General features: G+C 41.5%; 1 protein-coding gene across 14 annotated transcripts in view; it reads right to left on the reverse strand.

The window, feature by feature from the left end:
* Nucleotides 1–364: 364 nt before the first annotated feature.
* Nucleotides 365–22,028, reverse strand: part of LOC127944770 (NACHT, LRR and PYD domains-containing protein 12) — a 108,871-nt gene continuing 87,207 nt past the window's right edge. For all 14 annotated transcript variants that reach the window (XM_052541022.1, XM_052541037.1, XM_052541029.1 and 11 more), the window contains 3 exons: nt 14,728–14,889; nt 1,041–1,087; nt 365–953 (listed from right to left, as the gene is read on the reverse strand). In XM_052541022.1, coding sequence (XP_052396982.1) covers nt 385–953; nt 1,041–1,087; nt 14,728–14,889 — 778 coding nt within the window. In that variant the 3' untranslated portion in view covers nt 365–384. The remainder of the gene's footprint in view (nt 954–1,040; nt 1,088–14,727; nt 14,890–22,028) is intronic.

Genomic DNA, 22,028 nt, shown 5'->3' on the forward strand with positions numbered 1-22,028 from the left:
AAATATTGAAAAAAAAATATTATATTGAGTTTGTTGATTTTTCTGAAAAAAAAAAGAGTTATATTTCAAGAACCAAGTGTGACTGAAATTTGTTTTATAAATATGGCAAATTGTCAAATTTAAATAAATTCTAAATAATAAATGAAAAATATTACTGGGCAAAAATATATGACAAAATGTATTTCCCCTGAAATTAAGAAATTGAGACAATTGAGACAATTTAATGCGTTTTGACACAGAGACACAGAAGAGTTGTAATCAAGTCTAAAACCAGCGTGCAGAGGTTGAGTGAATGTGTGTGTGAATGTGTGTGTGTGTGTGTGTGTGTGTGTGTGTGTGTGTCAGTCTGTGTGTGTCAGTCAGGTGTGTGAGTGTGTGTGTCAGTCAGGTGTGTGTGTGTGTGTGTGTGTGTGTGTGTTTAATGTGACACAGAGACACTGAAGAGTTGTAACTGTTAAATCTAAATCCAGCGTGTAGTGGCTGAGTGAATGTGTGTGTGAGTGTGTGTAAGTGTGTGAGTGTGTGTGTGTCAGAGACGCTGTAGAAGGACAGAGACCCCCTCGACTCGTCCACATATACTCCTACTCTCTTACAGGAGCCTCGAGCTGCAGATATGACAGTTTCCTGACGATTGTGATGGACACTGATTCTCTGATCAAAGCAGAACAGACTCCAGGAGTTTTCATTATCTCCAAACTCACAGTCAGCACTCCCTCCTTTCCTCTCGATTCCTTTATAAGACACTGATATATGAACATATCCACTCCACTCAGTCTCCCAGTAACAGTGATCAGTCAGAGTCTCTGAACACAGAACCTGACACTCCTCATCAAATCTGTCCGGATGATCAGGATATGACTGTCGCTCAGTCACACACGTCACCTTTCTGTTCTCCTCAGACAGAACGAGATATCCATTTGCTGTGTTTGGATCCAGTGTGAGATCACAGGCATCTGAACACAACACACACACATTACAACACACACATTACAACAACTGAACAACACACACTCAAACTGTGTGACTGTTTCTGGACTTACACTTTTGAGGTCCTGCTCTGATCCTGAACTCTCTTCCATGATCCACACTAGAACACACACACACACACACACACAGTAGTATACGTGAAGTACACAGACACTAAATATACATTTGAATATTTATCATCAGATTTACCAAACTCACTTCTGTCTTGTTTGTATTGTGTCTTTGTATTGTGGACACACAGATAAACAGATGTAAAAGAGAGTCACAGGTGCACTCAGAGGAGAACAGAATTACAGACGTAGTCTAGTAAACAAACACATTTACTGTCACTATTGTGATCTCATTAGGCTGTAGATCTGCTGAATATCTGATTGATGATAGCTCCATGTCTTTATTTCTCTTCTCTTTACTGCTCAAGATTTAACCCCTCTTCCTGTGCCAACTGTATGTGTGTGTGTAGTGTGTGTGGCTAGTTTAAGTGTTTAAGTGAGGGGTTATTATCATCCCGCTTATTCCATGGTCAGTTGACAAGTTATAGACAACTTGTATTGCTGTTTGCAGAACAATATTTGATTGAATGGGTGAAACTAATTTTTTTTCCCATTACGGCTCATTAGCGTTAGCATCCTACCCACTTCAAATCAGACACAGAGATGAAATAGTGTGGAAGACCACATATTTGAATTAATTATACCATGTATTTCAATTAATTATTGATTGAGTACTCTGTTTAGCTGTTTAGTACTCGATGGCGCCGCAGATGGCTGCTTCAGTGCTTGGCTCTCCAGTGTTTGTGCTGTTTTTGTTCGTTTTTCCTGTTTTTTGTTTAACAAACACGATCAGTTTCACCAGGGATGAACTGCTGAACATTCGGCAGAACACACCACAAGATCTTTTACCGGAATTAAATTATTCAGACGTTTTACTGAACGTTGTTATCGGAGGAGCGGTGGCGCTGATCAAGCGCTTCAGGACGCGCAGACGGGGGAAGCGAGCGGGAGCGCTTGTCAGACTCAGGAAGCGCGGATTTCGAACGCCGTTGCCCAGCATCCATCTCGCAAATCTCTGCTCTCTACCCAACAAAACAGACGAACTGCTTCTGCTCTCTCAGACAAATAAGGATTTCTCTCACTCTGCTGCTCTGTGTTTCACGGAAACCTGGCTGAATGACGCCATACCGGACAGCGCGCTCCATCTGCCGGACTTTCAGCTGTTTAGAGCGGATCGCGAATCAGAATCCATTGGGAAATCGCGCGGCGGCGGGACATGCTTTTACATCAATGAACGGTGGTGTACAGATGTAACTGTGTTAAAGAAGATGTGCTGTCCTGATCTAGAAATGCAGTTTGTCAACTGCAAGCCGTTCTATTCGCCGCGGGAGTTTCACTCCTTCATTCTGGTCAGTGTTTACATCCCTCCGCAAGCGCATGTGAGCTCAGCTTTACAGAAACTTGCTGATCAGATCACAGACACAGAACAACAACACCCGGACTCTGTTTTAATCATTCTTGGGGACTTTAACAAAGCCAATCTCTCCCGTGAACTGCCAAAATACAGACAGCATGTTACATGTCCCACCAGAGACAGTAATATATTGGATCACTGTTACACCACAATAAAGGATGCATATCACTCTGTTCCAAGAGCAGCTTTGGGACGTTCTGATCACTGTCTGGTTCATATTATACCGTCCTACAAGCAAAAACTTAAATCTGCTAAACCTGTAGTAAGGACTGTGAAGAGATGGACCAGCGAAACAGAGCAGGATTTACAATCTTGTTTTGACCTCACTGATTGGAGTGTTTTTGAAGCTGCTACCACCGATCTGGACAAACTCACAGAGACCGTAACATCCTATATTAGTTTCTGTGAGAATATATGCATTCCTACCAGGACTTATTTAACATTCAACAATGATAAGCCATGGTTTACAGTAAAACTCAGACATCTTTGTCAGACCAAAGAGGATGCCTACAGAAATGGGGACAGGGTCTTGTACAATCAGGCCAGGAACACACTGAACAAAGAGATCAGAGCGGCTAAAACGACCTACGCTAAAAAGTTGGAAGACCAGTTTACTTCCAACGAATCTACTTCAGTGTGGAGAGGTCTAAGAGCCATCACGAACTACAAGACACCATCCCCTTGCACTGAGGCTAATCAACGACTTGCTAACGACCTGAATGAGTTTTATTGCAGATTTGAAACCCCCATCACCCATTCTGACCATCTCCCTACACAACCATTAACACCTCCTGCAATCCCACCCTCCACACCTCCTGCTCTTCAAATCTGTGAAGATGATGTGCGCCAGGTCTTCAAGAAGAACAAAAGAAGAAAAGCACCAGGCCCAGATGGTGTTACACCAGCCTGTCTGAAAATCTGTGCTGACCAGCTGGCCCCCATCTTTTCACAGATCTTCAACAGATCCCTGGAGTTGTGTGAACTGCCTTCCTGCTTCAAACGCTCCACCATCATCCCCATCCCAAAGAAACCCAAGATAGCAGAACTTAACGACTACAGACCTGTGGCTCTAACGTCTGTCGTCATGAAGTCGTTTGAAAAACTGGTTCTGGCTTATCTGAAGGACATCACTGGACCCTTACTGGACCCCCTCCAGTTTGCTTACCGAGCAAACAGGTCCGTGGATGATGCAATCAACATGGGATTGCACTTCATCCTGCAACATCTGGACAAAACAGGGACTTATGTGAGGATCCTATTTGTAGACTTTAGTTCGGCATTCAACACCATCATCCCAACAGCCCTTCAGACCAAACTGACCCAGCTCTCTGTTCCTAGCTCTATCTGTCAGTGGATCACCAGCTTTCTGACAGATAGGCAACAGTTAGTGAGACTGGGGAAATTCACATCAAACAGCTGCTCCACCAACACTGGTGCCCCTCAGGGATGTGTTCTCTCCCCTCTGCTCTTCTCCCTGTACACCAACGACTGCACCTCTAAAGACCCCTCTGTCAAGCTCCTAAAGTTTGCAGACGACACCACATCATCGGCCTCATCCAGGATGGTGATGAGTCTGCTTACAGACAAGAGGTTGAGCAGCTGGCTGTCTGGTGCAGTCTTAACAACCTGGAGCTGAACACGCTCAAAACAGTGGAGATGATCGTGGACTTTAGGAGAAACCCACCTGCACTTTCCCCACTCACCATCATGAACAGCACTGTGACTGCAGTGGAGTCATTCAGATTCCTGGGAACCACCATCTCTCAGGACCTGAAGTGGGACAATCACATTGACTCCATTGTTAAAAAAGCCCAGCAAAGGTTGTATTTCCTTCGCCAGCTGAGGAAGTTTAACCTGCCACAGGAGCTGCTAAAACAGTTCTACTCGGCCGTCATTGAGTCTGTCCTCTGTACTTCAATAACTGTCTGGTTTGGTTCAGCAACAAAATCAGACATCAGAAGACTACAGAGAACTGTTCGGACTGCTGAAAGGATTATTGGTGCTCCCCTGCCCACCCTTCAAGAACTGTATACATCCAGAGTGAGGAAAAGGGCTCAGAAAATCACTCTGGATCCCTCACATCCAAGTCACCCCATCTTTGAACTTTTGCCATCTGGCCGGCGCCTCAGAGCCGCAAACACCAGAACAGCAAGGCACAAGAACAGTTTCTTCCCCCAGGCAATCTACCTCATGAACAGTTAAATGTTCTCTACTTATGCTTATAAACGTGCAATATCCTTATATTTATCCTAGAACATTCCTGCATCTCACTCAATCCTATTCCATTATCATTTATAGCACAATTGTTTATACACTTATTTATTTGCCAATTTGTAAATCTCTTTTTTTATTTTTATTTTTTTTTATTTTTTTTCTGTGTGTTGTTGTCTCTGTGTACTGGAAGCTTATGTCACTAAAACAAATTCCTTGTATGCGTAAGCATACTTGGCAATAAAGCTCTTTCTGATTCTGATTCTGATTCTGAGAGAGAAAGAGATGACAGTTGTGAGCCTGCGCATCTCTCTCTATATAAAAATACTTCAAAAACTGTGATTTTGCGACATATATTTGTGACTTTGCTAATAACAATGTAGTATAATATATAGTACTCAAGATAAGTACCTACTTAAAGGTAATTATTAATACTAAAACTAATAATAATAATAATAATAATAATGTAATTTTAGTAATAAAATTCACTGGAAGCATTGACAGCTAAGTTTGTATGTTTGCGTGTGTGTGTGTGTGTGTGTGTGTGTGTGTGTGTGTGTGAGAGAGAGAGAGAGAGAGCGAGTGATGAGTGTTGGTTAGTGTGCATCAATTAAAGCAGTGCATTAATATGGAACTGTGATTAAACTGACATGGAACTTCCTGTGCATTCGATGGTTTTACTGCATACCTGCCAGCCAATCAGAATCCAGTATTCAGACAGACCATGGAATGAGTAGTTAATAAAATCTTACACTTGAGGTTGTTCATTGTTTGCTCATAACTGGAGTCCCTAATCATGCAGATTTTTGCTACATGCTCTGAGTAGGATTGTACAGTAAGAAAGTTATTTTTTCATAACCAGGAAATTAATGTTCTTAGATCTGACAGAGAGTTGACATTGAGATGTCAAGTTAATACTTACAGCAGATCTTAATATTTTTGCTGGAGTTGAAAACCGCTGGGCTATAAAGTACCTGTCTAATGGCTCTATGTAGAACCATAAGAGGAACCCCATTCGACACCATAACTTTTATGTTACGAATAAACTCTTTTTTCCATCTCTCGTAAACTCAAAAAGGCATTCAGTTTATTTTAGAGAACAAAAGCTAAATCATTTGTGACTGCTGTTTTTTGCAGTTAGCATGGATCATCGGATCGGCATATGCAGTAATATATATAGTTTAACCTGCAGAGTGGCTTTATTTAGTTTTGTTTCATGAGACACAAAGACAAAGAAGCTGACTGACTGAGACCCAGCGGGTGAACGATACAGTGACAGACAAACAGAAACATTTGATCTTCACTTATGTTATGCTGCTTTGTAGCTGCTTTGTTTTAATTTTAGTCAGCAATACTGCAATTCCTTTGGTAATACAAATTACAAATACAATAAAAATATCACAATAAGAAATTAGATTCTGCATTACTCATTTTACATCAAATCACAGAGGGAAGACAAACACAGAACTCTACATGCAAATCTGTAATAAAACTGATATATATATATATATATATATATATATGTACACGTTGGGGGGTGGATGGTGTGATCAAGTATTTATTTTGTGGGGCCAGGGTTCCTGCAGCTAACTTTAAAAATTAGATACATTTTGTATTCATTGTGAAAACACATTTTTCTTTAATGAAAGTCAGAGATTCATTAAATGAACTATGCTTTATAATTCATTTTCCTTTTTTTTTTTTTTTTTTTTGGTCGAATTAAATTGGCTGGTTTATGTATTTAATGGATAAATAAATATGACAATAAAACCACCATTAGATGGTAGCAAGTCTCTAATAAATTTATTAACTGAATCATTGAAATCAAATGATTAGTTCAAAACAATGCAATTAGAAATGAAGCAAGTGATTTTATGAATGGAGTGTTGAATAGATGGCTCACAGGGTTCATTCAAAAACAGATTAATTCAGGAACAAAACACAACAGCATTGATCTGCACCAAGAGTGGGCAATATGACCAAAATCCTATTTTACGGTATGATCGATGAATAATACATTTATTACTGTATTTATTCATCTTCGTTAATGTTAGTTAATGAAAATACAGTTATTCATTGTTAGTTCATGGTAATTCACAGTGCATTAACTAATGTTAACAAGCCCAACTTTTGATTTAAATAATGCATTAGTAAATGTTGAAATTAACATGAACTAAGACTTATAAATGCTGTAGAAGGATTGTTCTTGCTTAGTTCATGTTAACAAAAGTAGTTAACTAACATTAACTAATGGAACCTTATTCTTAAGTGTTACCTCATATATATATATATATATATATATATATATATATATATATATATATATATATATATATATATATATATATATATATATAGTTTAATTATAACGGGTTGAATTATCAGATTCTGAAAGTTATGAGGTTATGAAATGTCTTTCTATATTTGTTTTTCTATCGTCGACGTCAACTTCTATTTTTTTATTTTTATTAATGTCTAAAAATATAAATAGAAGGATAACCCAAAAAGGCCCGAGGCCCGGCCCGCATGTCAGCTATAACGTGAAAATTGGCCCGAAGCCCGGCCCGAGGGGCATAAATAAGTCAGGGCCTGTCGGGCTCGGGCTGAAATGCAGGGCTTTACTTTGTCTAGTACTCTTATGAATGTTTATAGCACGATTTGTGAAAGTTTAACTACTATACTGAATGATGTAGCATGACTTCTTAATGGCGTACTTGTTCTACAGATCTCTGCACTAGTGTTAGACAGCGTTCTGATAGTATTGATAATGTTTGTGACAAGTAATATATATATTTTTTTCCCTTACCCAATGTCATAGCTTGTCAGCAATACCCTGTCCCTGGCCTGGACTTTGTTTTTGACCATAGCTGACTGTCACCTTTAGTGGCCCAGAAGATAAACTGTGTGTCATAGGGCTGTCACTTTTTGTTCAATATTCGAATATGCATTCGAACATGACGTGAAATATCCATAATCGAACTATAAATAAAATATCCGGTTTTTAAAATGCCATGTGTAGGAAGTCTTCATTATTTCAATATAAAAATGTGTTTGACTATAATGTACTGGACTGTTTTTGTTCCAAAAACACAACTAAGTACAATACATTTTTACTAAACTGTAATTGAGATATTTGTGAATTAGATCATAGAAGTAATACTGAGTGAATATGACAAAAAATACTAGTATAAGTGTACTGTGCTCACATTTATCTATGCATTAAATTACAAATAAAAATGCATATCAGTTTGTGCCTTAGGTATTCCCGAATTATAGAATATATTTTAGTACATGCATTTGAATGATACACATGCAAAGTTTGCAGCTTTAATCACCTTTTTGGAGATTGCATGACTGACGTTGTATGTATGCTCATATTTCTTGTGTGGATTATTTATGCTGAAGTGACCGAGAGATAAGGAACGTCTCGGTTACGTACGTAACCCTCGTTCCCTGATGGAGGGAATGGAGACGTTATGTCGACCGACAAATGGGGTCTCACTTGGGAGGCCAATCATCTCTGAATTTAAGAGAAAACGGCAATGAAAATTGGCTAGTGGATTAACATACCTGAGCCACTCCCGTGCCGACGGGTATAAATAGGGCGACAGGAGCATCCACTCATTAGGTTTTACGCTGAGGAGCCGAGAACGTGTCCCGGCAACAGCGAATGGTTCAAGGTTGTGGCATGGGGACATAACGTCTCCGTTCCCTCCATCAGGGAATGAGGATTACATACGTAACCGAGACGTTCCTTATCTGTCGGTCACTATGAGTTATGTCGACCGACAAATGGGGTCCTATTGAAAACGCCACAACCTGAACCTCGTCACAACCCTGTGGCGCTGCAATTGTTGACAAGCCCTGGCATGCCACAAAAGCTACGCTTAAGGTTGTAACCTTCCCAAAGCCCCAGCGCAAATTCACTGACCTTGGTACCGAAGGGGCCAAAGGGTGAGTACATCGCTGCTGGAGAAGGCCATGCTGCTGTTCCGCCCACATAAAGTTAATGGAAGGGATTTCAACCTTCAGAGAAAGATTGCTTCAAATCTTCCCTATGTGTTCTTTCAGCTGGCAAGACAATGGAGAAGAGAGCCTTAGGAAAAGGTCGCTACGTAGACCACATCCTACCCGTAGGGAGGTGACGTGGATATACCGATATGGACTGACCCAGGGGCAGTACAACATAAGGAAGGGGTCTATGAGGCAGGTCCTGGGGAATGGTAAGCCAAGGCAATGGCGTCCACTATCCAGTGGGCCAACCTCTGCTTAGAGACAGCCTTCCCCTTCTGCTGACCTCCAAAACAGACCAGGAGCTGCTCAGAGCTTCTAAAGCTCTGGGTGCGGTCCACGTTTATGTGAAGCGCTTTTATGGGACACAGCAATGACAAGGCTGGATCTGCCTCCACCAGGGGCAGCGCTTGCAGGTTCACCACCTGGTCTCGGAAGGGAGTGGTGAGAACCTTGGGCACATATCCAGGCCGGGTACCTACGGGTAATCTTTAGGCTGCATTAATTAGGTAAACCGGAACCGGAAACACTTCACATAACACTGTACTTTCTACATCATTAGAAGAATGGCATCTACGCTAATATTTGTCTGTTTCTCTCTTGTTCCGAGGTCCAGTCTGTGTCCAGATCAGAGGGTCACTGCAGTCACCCGGATCCAGTACGCATCCAGACCAGATGGTGGATCAGCACCTAGAAAGGACCTCTACTGCCCTGAAAGACAGCCGAGACCAGGACAACTAGAGCCCCAGATACAGATCCCCTGTAAAGACCTTGTCTCAGAGGACCACCAGGACAAGACCACAGGAAACAGATGATTCTTCTGCACAATCTGACTTTGCTGCAGCCTGGAATTGAACTACTGGTTTCGTCTGGTCAGAGGAGAACTGGCCCCCCAACTGAGCCTGGTTTCTCCCAAGTTTTTTTTCTCCATTCTGTAACCGATGGAGTTTCGGTTCCTTGCCGCTGTCACCTCTGGCTTGCTTAGTTGGGGTCACTTCATCTACAGCGATATCATTGACTTGATTGCAAATAAAAACAGACACTATTTGAACAGAACAGAGATGACATAACTGAATTCAATGATGAACTGCCTTTAACTATCATTTTGCATTATTGAGACACTGTTTTCCAAATGAATGTTGTTCAGTGCTTTGACGCAATGTATTTTGTTTAAAGCACTATATAAATAAAGGTGATTGATTGATTGATTGAACGTGAGAGTAGGCCGGCCCGAACAAAAGGCACTCTTCACTTACCGAAAATGCTTGGAGGTCCCTGACCCTCTTGATGGAAGTGAGCGCGATCAGGAGCACTGTCTTGAGAGACAGGAACTTAAGCTCGACTGAATCCAGCGGCTCAAAGGGACCCCTCTGAAGTCCCGTCAGGACAATAGAGAGGTCCCAGGAGGGAATTACGGGTGTCCTAGGAGGATGTAACCTTCTGGCACCCCTCAGGAACCTAATGATCAGGTCATGCCTCCCCAGGGACCGAACGTCCACTGCATCGTGATGGGCTGCAATGGCAGCCACATACACCTTCAGGGTGGAGGGTGACAACCCACGCTCCAACCTTTCTTGCAGGAAAGAAAGGATGACTCTGACCGGGCATCTCCGGGAGTCTTCTCGGTGAGAAGAACACCAATTCGTGAACAGACTCCACTTCAGAGCATAGGCCTGCCTCGTAGAAGGGGCTCTAGCCTGAGTGATAGTGTCTACCACAGCTGGGAGCAGATCACTTAGGTCTGCCGCGTCCCGTCTAGAAGCCACACGTGGAGGTTCCAGAAATCTGGATGCGGGTGTCAAATGGTGCCAAGCCCCTGAGAGAGGAGGTCTCTCCTCAGGGGGATGCGCCAGGGAGGGGCTGTCATGAGGAGCATGAGTTCCGAAAACCAGGTCCGGGTGGGCCAGTAAGGCGCAACCAACAAGACCGTTCCTCGTCCTCCCTGACCTTGCACAGTGTCTGTGCGAGCAGGCTCACCGGGGGAAACGCTTACTTGCGTAAAGCCCGAGGCCAGCTGTGTGCCAGTGCATCTGTGCCCAGGGGGGCCTGGGACAGGGAATAGTACAGCTGGCAGTGGGAGGACTTGTGGGAAGCAAACAGGTCTACCTGAGCTTCCCCGAATCGACTCCAGATCAGCTGGACCGTCTGGGGATGAAGTCGCCATTCTCCGGGGAAAGTGAGCTGTGGTGAGAGCGCGTCGGCTGCACGATTGAGGTGCCCCGGGATGTGGACAGCCCGCAGCGGCTTGGGCCACATCTGACTCCAGAGGAGGAGATGGCCGGTGAGTTGAGACATGCGACGTGATCGTAGACCGTCCGGTCGGTTGATGTACGAAACAGCTGCAGTGTTGTCCATGCGGACCAACATGTGCTTGTCCAGCAGCAGCGGACGAAACCGTCGCAAAGCTAGATGCACTGCCAGCAACTCCAGGCAGTAGATGTGCCAAAGCAGTCGAGGTCCTGTCCAGGACCCTGAAGCTACCTGCCCGTTGCATGTCGCGCCCCAGCCCAAGTTGGAGGCATCTGTTGTGACAACAACGTGCCGGGACACTTGTTCTAAGGGCACACAGTCCCGTAGAAAGGCAAGGTCCGACCAGGGGCTGAATAGGCGGCGACACATCGGTGTGATGGTGACACCATGTGTACCGCGGCGCCATGCCCATCTCAGGACTCGGGAGTGTAACCAGTGCTGAAGTGGCCTCATATGAAGCAACCCGAGCAGCTTGACTGCGGCTGTGGATGCCATATGCCCCAGGAGCCTATGAAAGTGTTTCAGTGGTACCACTGTCCTGCCTCTGAAGGAACTCAGGCAGTTCAGCACTGACTGGGCACGCTCGCTGGTGAGCCGTGCCGTCATACTCACAGAGTCTAGCTCCATACCGAGATAAGAGATTCTCTGCACCGGGGAGAGCTTGCTCTTCTCTCGGTTGACCTGGAGCCCCAACTGACTGAGGTGCCGGAGCACCAAGTCCCTGTGATCTCACAACTGCTCTCAGGACCGGGCCATAATGAGCCAGTCGTCGAGATAGTTGAGGATCCAGATGCCCACTTCCCAGAGTGGGGCAGGGGCGCGCAAGACAGAGGCGTCCCGGACTGCCACCGAAGTCTCGAGCACGCCATTGAACTTGGGGGGTCGCCGGGCGAACTGAATCGCGTAGCCGAGTCGAACTCAGGGGGGCGCCCACGGCGACGAGCAGGCTGAGGCACTGCCTGTGACAGGATGGTGGCAACCGGAGGATCACGTCGTGGCAAGATGTGCTGTATGGCCTCAGTCTGCTGTTGTTCTGTCAGGAACTACTGGGCACAGCCCCTGACAGCGTCGCCACACAGGACAGCCTGGGACATGGGAGCATCGAGAAAATGCACTTTGTCAATGTCTCTCATACAGACCAGGCTGAACCTGAAACGGCACTACTGGACCACCAGAGTGGACATCACCTATCCAAGTAACTGCGTTGTGACTTCCGTCACCTGGAAGGGGGAGGTCAGTCGCCATGCGCAGCTCCTGCATCAACCTCGGGTTGGTCCTACCCTCGTGCATTTGTTAAAGCCTTGGCTTGTTGGGTTTGCAGGATAGCCATGGCATGCAAAGCAGAGACAGCTTGGCCAGCACCACTGTAAGCCTTGGTAGCGAGCGCGGCCGACAGCTTACAGGCCTTGGGTGAGAGGTGCGGACTATCCCTCACAGTGGCTGCGTTTTGCGGACAGAAGTGCACCGCAATTGCACTCTCCTGCTGGGGAATGTTAACACACCCCTAGCTGCCCCGCCATCGAGGGTAGTGAGGTCGGAGGAACGAAATGAGCTGCTTCCGGACGTAAAAGGGGCCATCCACGATTACATCATTTCCCCATGCACATCCGGGAAGAAAGGAACCAGAGTAAAACGCGGTTGTGAGTCGCGCTCCACACCGAGAACCAATCAAACAGCCATGAGCACTCAGGGCTGGGCGGTGCATTCACCTCCATCCTGATGCTCACAGCTGCCCGGGCAAGCACGGCTGTCAGCTCCATTCAGTTTATGTGAAGTGGAACAGGACCACGTCCCACCAGTCCTCGTTTAAGACTCTCATCAACAGACCACTAGTTTTGGGTGTGGGAAGGGGCACTTTTACACCTTTTTTTTATTTTTAAGTTACGTTAAGCAGCACAACAGTTCATGTGCTGCTCGTCGCCTAATTAGGACCCGAAGTAGATGAATATCACGTGTGCTTTTTAAAACAGTATGCAACAGCAGCGGGAAACTCTGTAAACACTACGTTCGGATTCGTCAACCAGAATGAATTAAATCCGATGGAAACAAAAGGTGTCCATGTAAATACACATAATGATCTGTCTCAATCTGAACTGAATTAGAAATGGATCAGCGGACAACCTAAAATGTCAACATGCATTTGCAGATATTTCAAAATTGATTTAACTAAATAACAACAGATGCTGAATTCTAGACAAACCGAAAAACCAGGCCATGACCTGAAAAAGCTTAGTGTTTTAAATAATTTGTAATATACAGATATGAAAGTTTGGGAGGAAAATGCAATGATACTTTCAAAAATGTATAAATAAATAAATACATATAGAAATAAATACAGAAATGTGGAAACAATGAAACATATACATACTAAGGGTGACCCTGACTAGTTGACGAATCGATGCTTTGATTCGAGAAGCCTGATTCGACTACCAATCTAACAGTCAAATATCTGCGGGGTGTTATTGATTATGCCATTTCAGTTATATGCTCAAATGTCTGATTTCACACAGAACTTCCGGTTTTATCCCAATATGTTAATATACAGCCTATTATGATAAAGCTGTAACAATCTGAAAAGAAAGAAGCTTCAAATTAATATTTTAAAGTGCGTGAATAAATCCAACCACCCATATAGATTTATGTTTCACTTTCCATAATCCGTGACCGACAGAGGAGCATCTTGGAGGCAGGGATTTAAAACTTTACCAAGACACAGGCAGAGACTGGAATTTGTCGAACAGGGTACAAGTGATTTCAAAACATTTAAGCCAGTGTATATATATTGTGGATATATTATTTACCTGAAATAAGATGCATTTGGTTTTGAGTCAAGTGCTTAATTTAAGTACTACAGTGATATCTCTTCAGCAGCAGGTCAAACTACAAGGCAGAATAATAATAACTATAACTGAGAATGTTATATAGACACTATTATAATGAGAAGACCATAATATTAAAACGCTGTGAATTTTTATAGTTTAGCTGCCGTGTTTCTGCACGTTGTTTCATGAAGAACGCGTCCACAAAAGTAGTTCGCATTCAGAGCCCCGCAGAAATGTTAATGTGCATTCGGTCCCTTTTTGCAAATAGCCCATAAGTCTAATTTATGTTGTATATTTGAACTGGTTATTTTTTTTAAGTTAATAAGTGAGGTTAATATTGCTCTATTCAGGTGTATCTGACAGGACCAATGGAGAAACATACCTGACATCATTCAAAATTGAGCTGAATAATTTAACTTAAAATCTACAGTAATTTTAACTGATTACAACAAATCGCAAACCAATCAACTCAATTTTATAAACTTTGATTTCAGTGTCTGGCATGAATTGTCTCTGCCATTCAAAAAGCAGAAGTGGAACATAACATCTAAAACAGCATCCAATACAGACAATGATTTGCAAACAAGTGAATATAAATTGAGTTTACTAGTCTTTAGGTAATCTGCTCAGGGACCACAGTATGTATTGACTATTATTTCTGCAGCTTGGTTTGGTGACACAAGAGATTCAGAAATGAATTTATGGTCTTCACTGGTATTATGGAGGACATTCATTTCTAGTCCTAAATTAAATATTTGTCACTATTTGTTGTAAATTACTTTTCATTTGAGAGCTCATCCAATCATCAGAGAAGTTGAGCTTCTGTCTGGGACACAGATACAGTTATTTGAGCTTCCCATGCTATTTTTTTAAAGAACTAATGTTTCTCTTGACAGCCACAACATAATACAAAATAACACAAATATAATACAAATACTCTCACATACAAAGCAGACAGGATGATTGTTTCTTCTCAACTTACTTGAGTTTGTCCAGATGTTTGAGTGTATCAGAGAGAACTTTCTCTCCTGAATCTCCTGGGTGATTGTAGCTCAGATCCAGTTCCCTTAGGTGTGAGGGGTTTGAACTCAGAGCTGATGCCAGAGCAGCACAACCTTCTTCTGTCACCATACAGCCAGATAATCTACAACAACAGTAAGTGTTTCATTTTTAGAGAAATTCAGTACAATACACAATTTAATAATACCCAACAGACTCTTCAGCTGGCAGTCTGTGGACAAAATCCACAAATACTCTGACTGATTTTAACACAACTGACACTAGATAATAGATACAGATAATCTGTAAAACCCATCAGTAAGTACAAAAGCATTTAATGTGTCTTCAGACCAAAAAGTGTCTTTTTTTTCTGGTCACAGTTCAGCTGCACTGGTTTCCCAAATATTAAACTGGTGTTCTGACATTTAAAAAGGTGCCATACATGGAGAAATTTTACAGCCTCAATTTACAGAAACCCTCTGAATTTTAACACAGAAGTGGAATATTTAATATATTATATTGTTTATATTAAACATTTTATGATAAACACATATAATTCAAACTAAGAATAATCAAAGTTTTTGGCTGCTTTGATCTGCACATCTGAGACATAATACTGTGTCATTTGGCCATTCATGCTCACAGACACATGGAAATATTCTAATTTTTAATAAAACAACTGAAATAATTAGTTGAAATTTGGGGCTAGTAGCTACATATGGAAGTAGTGATCAGAGCAAGACTCATGTGCTTGCTTGTTCAGAGGAGTCATTTCCACCTTCTTGTGATAATTATGTTAATCTAAAGTGCATAATTGGTAAGATATAACCAAATAGTGATATTCTTGAGAGTGAGTACTTTCATTAGATATGTGACTTGTCTATGTTTGGAGATTTTGTGATATATAAATATTTTTCAAATTCAGACCTCATAATGTTCCACACGTAGGTCCAACTGGGGCCGGAGAGCTAAAGTAGATAACATGCATGTGCTGTGCAGAGAAATGCAAACGCATGCATCCTGTTACTCTTGTGAATGGAGGCGGAAACTGACCCAGAGGAGAAGAAATCATTAAATAAAGTCATTATTTTTGTTTTCTTTGCACACGAAAAGTCATAGCTATCATAGCTTCCTAGCATTACGGTTGAACCACTGATGTCACATGGACTTATTTTTAATGATAGACTTATTTTGATTTTGTTGTAAATCAAATAAGAAAACAGCTATATCAAACATGAATCTAAATTTAATTCATACTGTGAACAATGCAGTGTTATTTTACACTTAATCGTTACATTTGTCTATACCTGAATACTGACACAGGATGTGTTACAAATTGTAAATTAAAGTCATTATTTTTTGTTTTATTCGCATACAAAAAGTATTACCGTCGCTTCATAAACTTATGGTTGAACCACTGATGGCAGATGGACTATTCTGACCATGGTTTTCATACTTTTTCATACTTATTTTACTTGGCAGTCAATGGGACAGTCTCAGTCCTCCCTGTTTTCATCCAAAATATCTAAGCAAACTAAGCTTTTATTGGTTTGGAACAGCATGGGGGAATGATTACAAAAATTATAATTTTAAGGTGGAGTATTTCTTTAAGCTTATTATCCCAGGTGCATAATGCTGTGCTTTAAAAGTAACATGGGCAACAATAGTTCCACAAGCAAAGAAAAGTTAATAAAAGTTAAAGCAGAAAAAATATATATATTGTGTGTACACAACTCCTTGTGTAATGCATCTACTCAAAAATCTCCTGAGCCTTTGAGTCATCTCATTTATCACCAGTAAAATATGGAGTGCCACAAGGGTCTGTCCTAGGTCCCCTTCTATTTTATATGTTGCCCCTTGGAAATATTATTAGAAAATATGGGATTAGTTTCCACTGTTATGCTGATGATAATCAGCTATATATCTCAACGAGACCAGATGAAACTTCTAAATTGTCTAAGCTAACAAAGTGTGTTAAACTTTAAAAGATTGGATGACCAATAATTTTCTCCTATTAAATTCAGATAAGACAGAGATGATTATTGTACCAAAAGACAGTACACAGAATCTAGTAGACTACAATTTGCAACTAGACAGATATACTGTTACTTCCTCTACAGTAAAAAAAATCTGGGTGTTATATTAGACAGCAACTTGTCTTTTGCCATATTTCCCATGTTACAAAAACTGCATTCTTTCATCTTAGAAACATTGGCAAGCTATGAAACATGTTATCTGTTTATGATGCAGAAAAGCTAGTTCATGCATTCATGACTATTGCAATGCACTTCTAGGTGTTTATCCTGCATCTTCAATAAACAAGCTACAGGTAGTCCAAAACGCAGCAGCTAGAGTCCTTACCAGGTCAAGAAAATATGATCATATTACCCCAATTTTACAGTCTATGCACTGGCTACCTATTAAGTTACATATCAGTTACAAATTTTTATTACTTACCTATAAGGCCCTAAATGGTTTAGCTCCTGCATACCTAACTAGTCTTCTACCATATTACAATCCATCACACTCCCTAAGGTCACAAAACGCTGGAGTTTTGGTAGTTCCTAGGATAGCAAAGTCCAGTAAAGGAGGTAGAGCTTTTTCACATTTGGCTCCCAAACTCTGGAATAACCTTCCTGATAATGTCCGGGGTTCAGACACACTCTATTTAAATCTAGATTAAAAACACATATCTTTCGCCAAGCATTCAAATAATACCTCTCATAATTTGTGACTACAGTTGTAGCTGATCAAATGCGCATTTTGCTTTGGTTAAACTGATTAATTTTACTTTATTGGAACAACAGCTACGCTAATGATGTCTCCATTTGTTTCTCTGTTTTGCCATGGGATTTACATCCCGTGGTAACTAGGATTTACACAAGCTCCAGTCTGGATCCAGAACACCTGAGAAAAGATGACGCCAACCCCTCAGAGGACCCCAGATGATGCTAACCCTGAATCAACAAACAGAACTAACAAATATTGCTACATGTGTGATTGCATCATATAATAACTGCTGTAAATAATGTTCATTGTCGGACTGACTACGTCTTTTGTCATATGCACATAAACTGACATTCATCACTTATTAGGAATGTCCAGATCCAATCACATGATCGGAAATCAGGCCCGATCGCGTGGTTTCAGACTTGATCGGAATCGAACGCTACCCTCCCGATCAGGACTCAGATATATATATATATAATAAAGGTGTGAATAAATATAGATTTAAACTCAAAGATACAGGATAGTCTGCACATGACCTGGTGTTTTATTCGGACCCAGAATAAGGCGCGATGAACATCACAGAGAGCTAAACACTGTGTGCGTTTCATTCATACTCGACGCCAGTGGGCACTCTCGCACAGAAAGTCATATCAGGAAATTCCTAATATGGACAAAAATATCCAGCTATCGCTATATGAAAACAGTTGTTTTCACAGAAAAACAAAAACTTTTGGAAATGCAAAGACATTAATATACGATTAAAACAATATATGGTTTTTCCAGTCATCTCCAGCAGGTTATTATATAAAGTATATGAACATTGCAGTCAGACAAGTCTTTTGTTCGTTATCTGGCTTGGGTCTGTGTTCATCTACAGTTCTCTCTTCACAGCAGTTCTGTCAGTGTACTGTTTGAGTAAATGAATTACCTCAGGATACTGGTTTGTTTGAACTCAAAGGAAGTGTCAGCCACATTAAAAAAGTTAACAGCTTAAGTCATTTGTGGATTAATGCATATTGGAATCGTGAACCATTTAAAATGATCCAGTTCAATTTGGTGAACTGGTTCAAAAAGATCCGGTTACATCGAATGATTCGTTCACAAACTGGATATCACAAACTACTGTGTATTGAACTCTCTCACAACAGACACGTAAGAGAAGACAATGCTGTATAAAGTTGTAGTTTTTGCTATTTTTGGACCAAAATGTATTTTTGATTCTTCAAAACTGACCCTCTGATGTCACATGGACTACTTTAATTATGTTTTTCTTACCTTTCTGGACATGGACAGTATACTGTGCACACAGTTTCAATGGAGGGACTAAGAGCTCTCGGACTAAATCTAAAATATCTTAAACTGTGTCCTGAAGATAAATGGAGGTCTTGCAGGTTTTTTAACGACATGAGGGTAAGTTATTAATGATATAATTTAGATTTTTGGGTGAACTATCCCTTTAACCCTCGCATTGAGTTCCTCAATGAGGTTAAAGTTATAAGAGATACACTAGATTGTGTTTCTTTTTAGTGTGGTGAAGTAGCAGCAGGCATGCAGGCCAAAACATGCTGTAACAGCACTCAAAAAACGCTAAATGTAATGAAAAAAAGGCATGGCTAAGAGCAAAAGCTAAAATCAAAATTTAATGGTGTATTTAAACTGGCCTTTGGGCACACCTCAAATCTTGTCTTGACCAATTAGATATTTTCTTTGCTCGGGGTATCATAAATCATATGTTATCATATCAAGAACGTGGTGTGAATTTTCCCGCTCTTGCAGGGTATAATTTTGGAAGTTATTTCTATAACAAGAATATGACACATTTGACAAACAACTGATGGTCAGAAACCTGGTATTGCATGAATCCTTAAGCTATTCAATAGTTATTAAAAAAAAGACATTCACAATAAGCAATTAGAAACATGATAGTCAAATGTGTAAGTTACATACAGTGGGTACAGAAAGTATTCAGACCCCCCTTTTCACTCTTTGTTATATTGCAGCCATTTGCTAAAATCATTCAAATCAAATGTTATTTTTTTCCTCATTAATGTACACACAGCACCCCATGTTGACAGAATTTTTGACATTTTTGCACATTTATTAAAAAAGAAAAACTAAATTACCACATGGTCCTAAGTATTCAGACCCTTTGCTGTGACACTCATATATTTAACTCAGGTGCTGTCCATTTCTTCTGATCATCCTTGAGATGGTTCTACACCTTCATTTGAGTCCAGCTGTGTTTGATTATACTGATTGGACTTGATTAGGAAAGACACACACCTGTCTATATAAGACCTTACAGCTCAGAGTGCATGTCAGTGCATGCAAGCAAATGAGAATCATGAGGTCAAAGGAAATGCCTGAAGAGCTCAGAGAAAGAATTGTGGCAAGGCACAGATCTGGCCAAGTTTACAAAAAAAAAAAAAATTCTGCTGCACTTGAGGTTCCTAAGAGCACAGTGGCCTACAAAATCTTTAAATGGAAGATGTTTGGGATGACCAGAACCCTTCCTAGAGCTGGCCGTTCAGCCAAACTGTCCTATCGGGACAGAAGAGCCTTGGTGAGAGAGGTAAAGAAGAACCCAAAGTTCACTGTGGCTGAGCTCCAGAGATGCAGTCGGGAGATGGGAGAAAGTTGTAGAAAGTCAACCATCACTTCAGCCCTCCACCAGTAGGGGCTTTATAACAGAAACCCCTTTCACTCTGCCATTCCAGCAAATACAGGTGTAAAGTGTTCCTGCAATTGTTCCCGGGTCGCTAGATTTTGCACTTTCACACTGCCAATGATGACCCGGTATATGTGCGTGCTTTCACACACAACCTTTGAAGATCCCGTAACGGCACGTGACATCAGCGCGTGACGTGTAATGTACGAGTCGAAAATGCTAGGGACGTTATACTTTCACTGAAACAAGCAAACGACAGTGTTGCCAACTTAGTGACTTTGTGGCTAGATTTATCGACTTTCCAGACCCTCATATCGACTTTTTTCCAAAAAAGCGACTAGCGACAAATCTAGCAACTTTTTTTTACAGACCTTATTTAGTCTCTGAGACTCTCCGGTAGTGCCGCACGAGCATGATCTCTCTCTCTCTCTCTCCCAGGGCGCACACACGCCTCTCTCTCTGCATCTACTCTATTCAGCGAGCAGAGAGGAGCAGCACTTTCAGTTAAAAAAATATATTCTGTTGCTTCTAACTCTATTTTACATGCAAGTATAGCCTAAATCACAGTACAACCATTGTCTTAATCTTATGTGTATGTGATTTCATTAGACAATGTCGTGAATAGGATTTAAGTGCAGAGATTAACATCTGGAGCTGGTTATGCAGTCTTAATGGACCGCGTTTCAGTCATTATAATATTAATTCCGTTGTAGGACAACAAAAACATTAAAATATAATAATAAAAAACTTTTATTGAGAATTTTGGCTGCATTAAAATGCAGTACATGAGCACAGAAAGGGCAAGATAATATGATGCCATAATATGATGCACTTACGTCATTAATATGCTTATTAGCATATGACGTCATCTAGCGGCATTTAGCGACTTTTCAGGCAGGGTTTAGCTACTTTCCATTGAAAGAAGTTGGCAACACTGGCAAACGATCTCTGCGTCAGTGCGGAAAGTTAGGAACTAACTGATCTCTGCTTCATTACAGTTTGCACATATGTTTTCGTCGCGAACGTTGATCTTCCTTCCTTTTAACAGCCGGTAAAAGAGTCGCGCGATAACACGCGTCATCACTTCGACATGGAATTAGATCTGGCTGTTGTTCACACAGCGCTCGTGCCGGGTCGAACCCTGCAATGTTACTAGGTCCCCGACCCGGGTTCAATGCGGTAATCAATCCCGGGACGTGGTTGCTTTCACACAGAAGGCGACCCGGCAATGTTCCGGAAATATTGCGGGTCCGACGTGCAGTGTGAGAGGGGCTAGAGTGGCCCGATGAAGCCTCTCCTCAGTGCAAGACACATGAAAGCCTGCATGGAGTTTGCCAAAAAACACCTGAAGGACTCCAAGATGATGAGAAATATCACCAATATAGAACTTTTTGGCCTTAATTCTAAGCGGTATGTGTGGAGAAAACAAGACAATGACCACTTAAGCACACAGCTAAAATAATGAAGGAGTGGCTTTACAACAACTCCATGACTGTTCTTGAGGATCCACAAAACCAGGTGTGAAAAACTTGTTGCATCTTTCCCAAAAAGACTCACGGCTGTATTAGATCAAAAGGGTGCTTCTACTAAATACTGAGCAAAGGGTCTGAATACTGCTAAAGGTTCAATAAAAATAGTGAATAAAGATGGAGAGAGTGGACATCCCTGCCTCGTCCCCCTGTACAGTGTGAAGTCATAATTCTGTCTTAGCGCGGTAAAGTTAGTTTTAGGTTTGATATTCGCTGGATATTCACCTAGGCTTGCTTTAGGGACCGTCTGCAAATTTACAACTCAGTACAAAACGAAGTCCAATAATTAATACAAATTATGATTTTTTTTTTTTTTTTTTTTTTTTTTTTTTTTTAATGTTCCAAAGGTTCTATGAC

Source organism: Carassius gibelio, chromosome A3 (genome assembly GCF_023724105.1).
Source record: "Carassius gibelio isolate Cgi1373 ecotype wild population from Czech Republic chromosome A3, carGib1.2-hapl.c, whole genome shotgun sequence".
Classification (NCBI taxonomy): Eukaryota; Metazoa; Chordata; class Actinopteri; order Cypriniformes; family Cyprinidae; genus Carassius; species Carassius gibelio.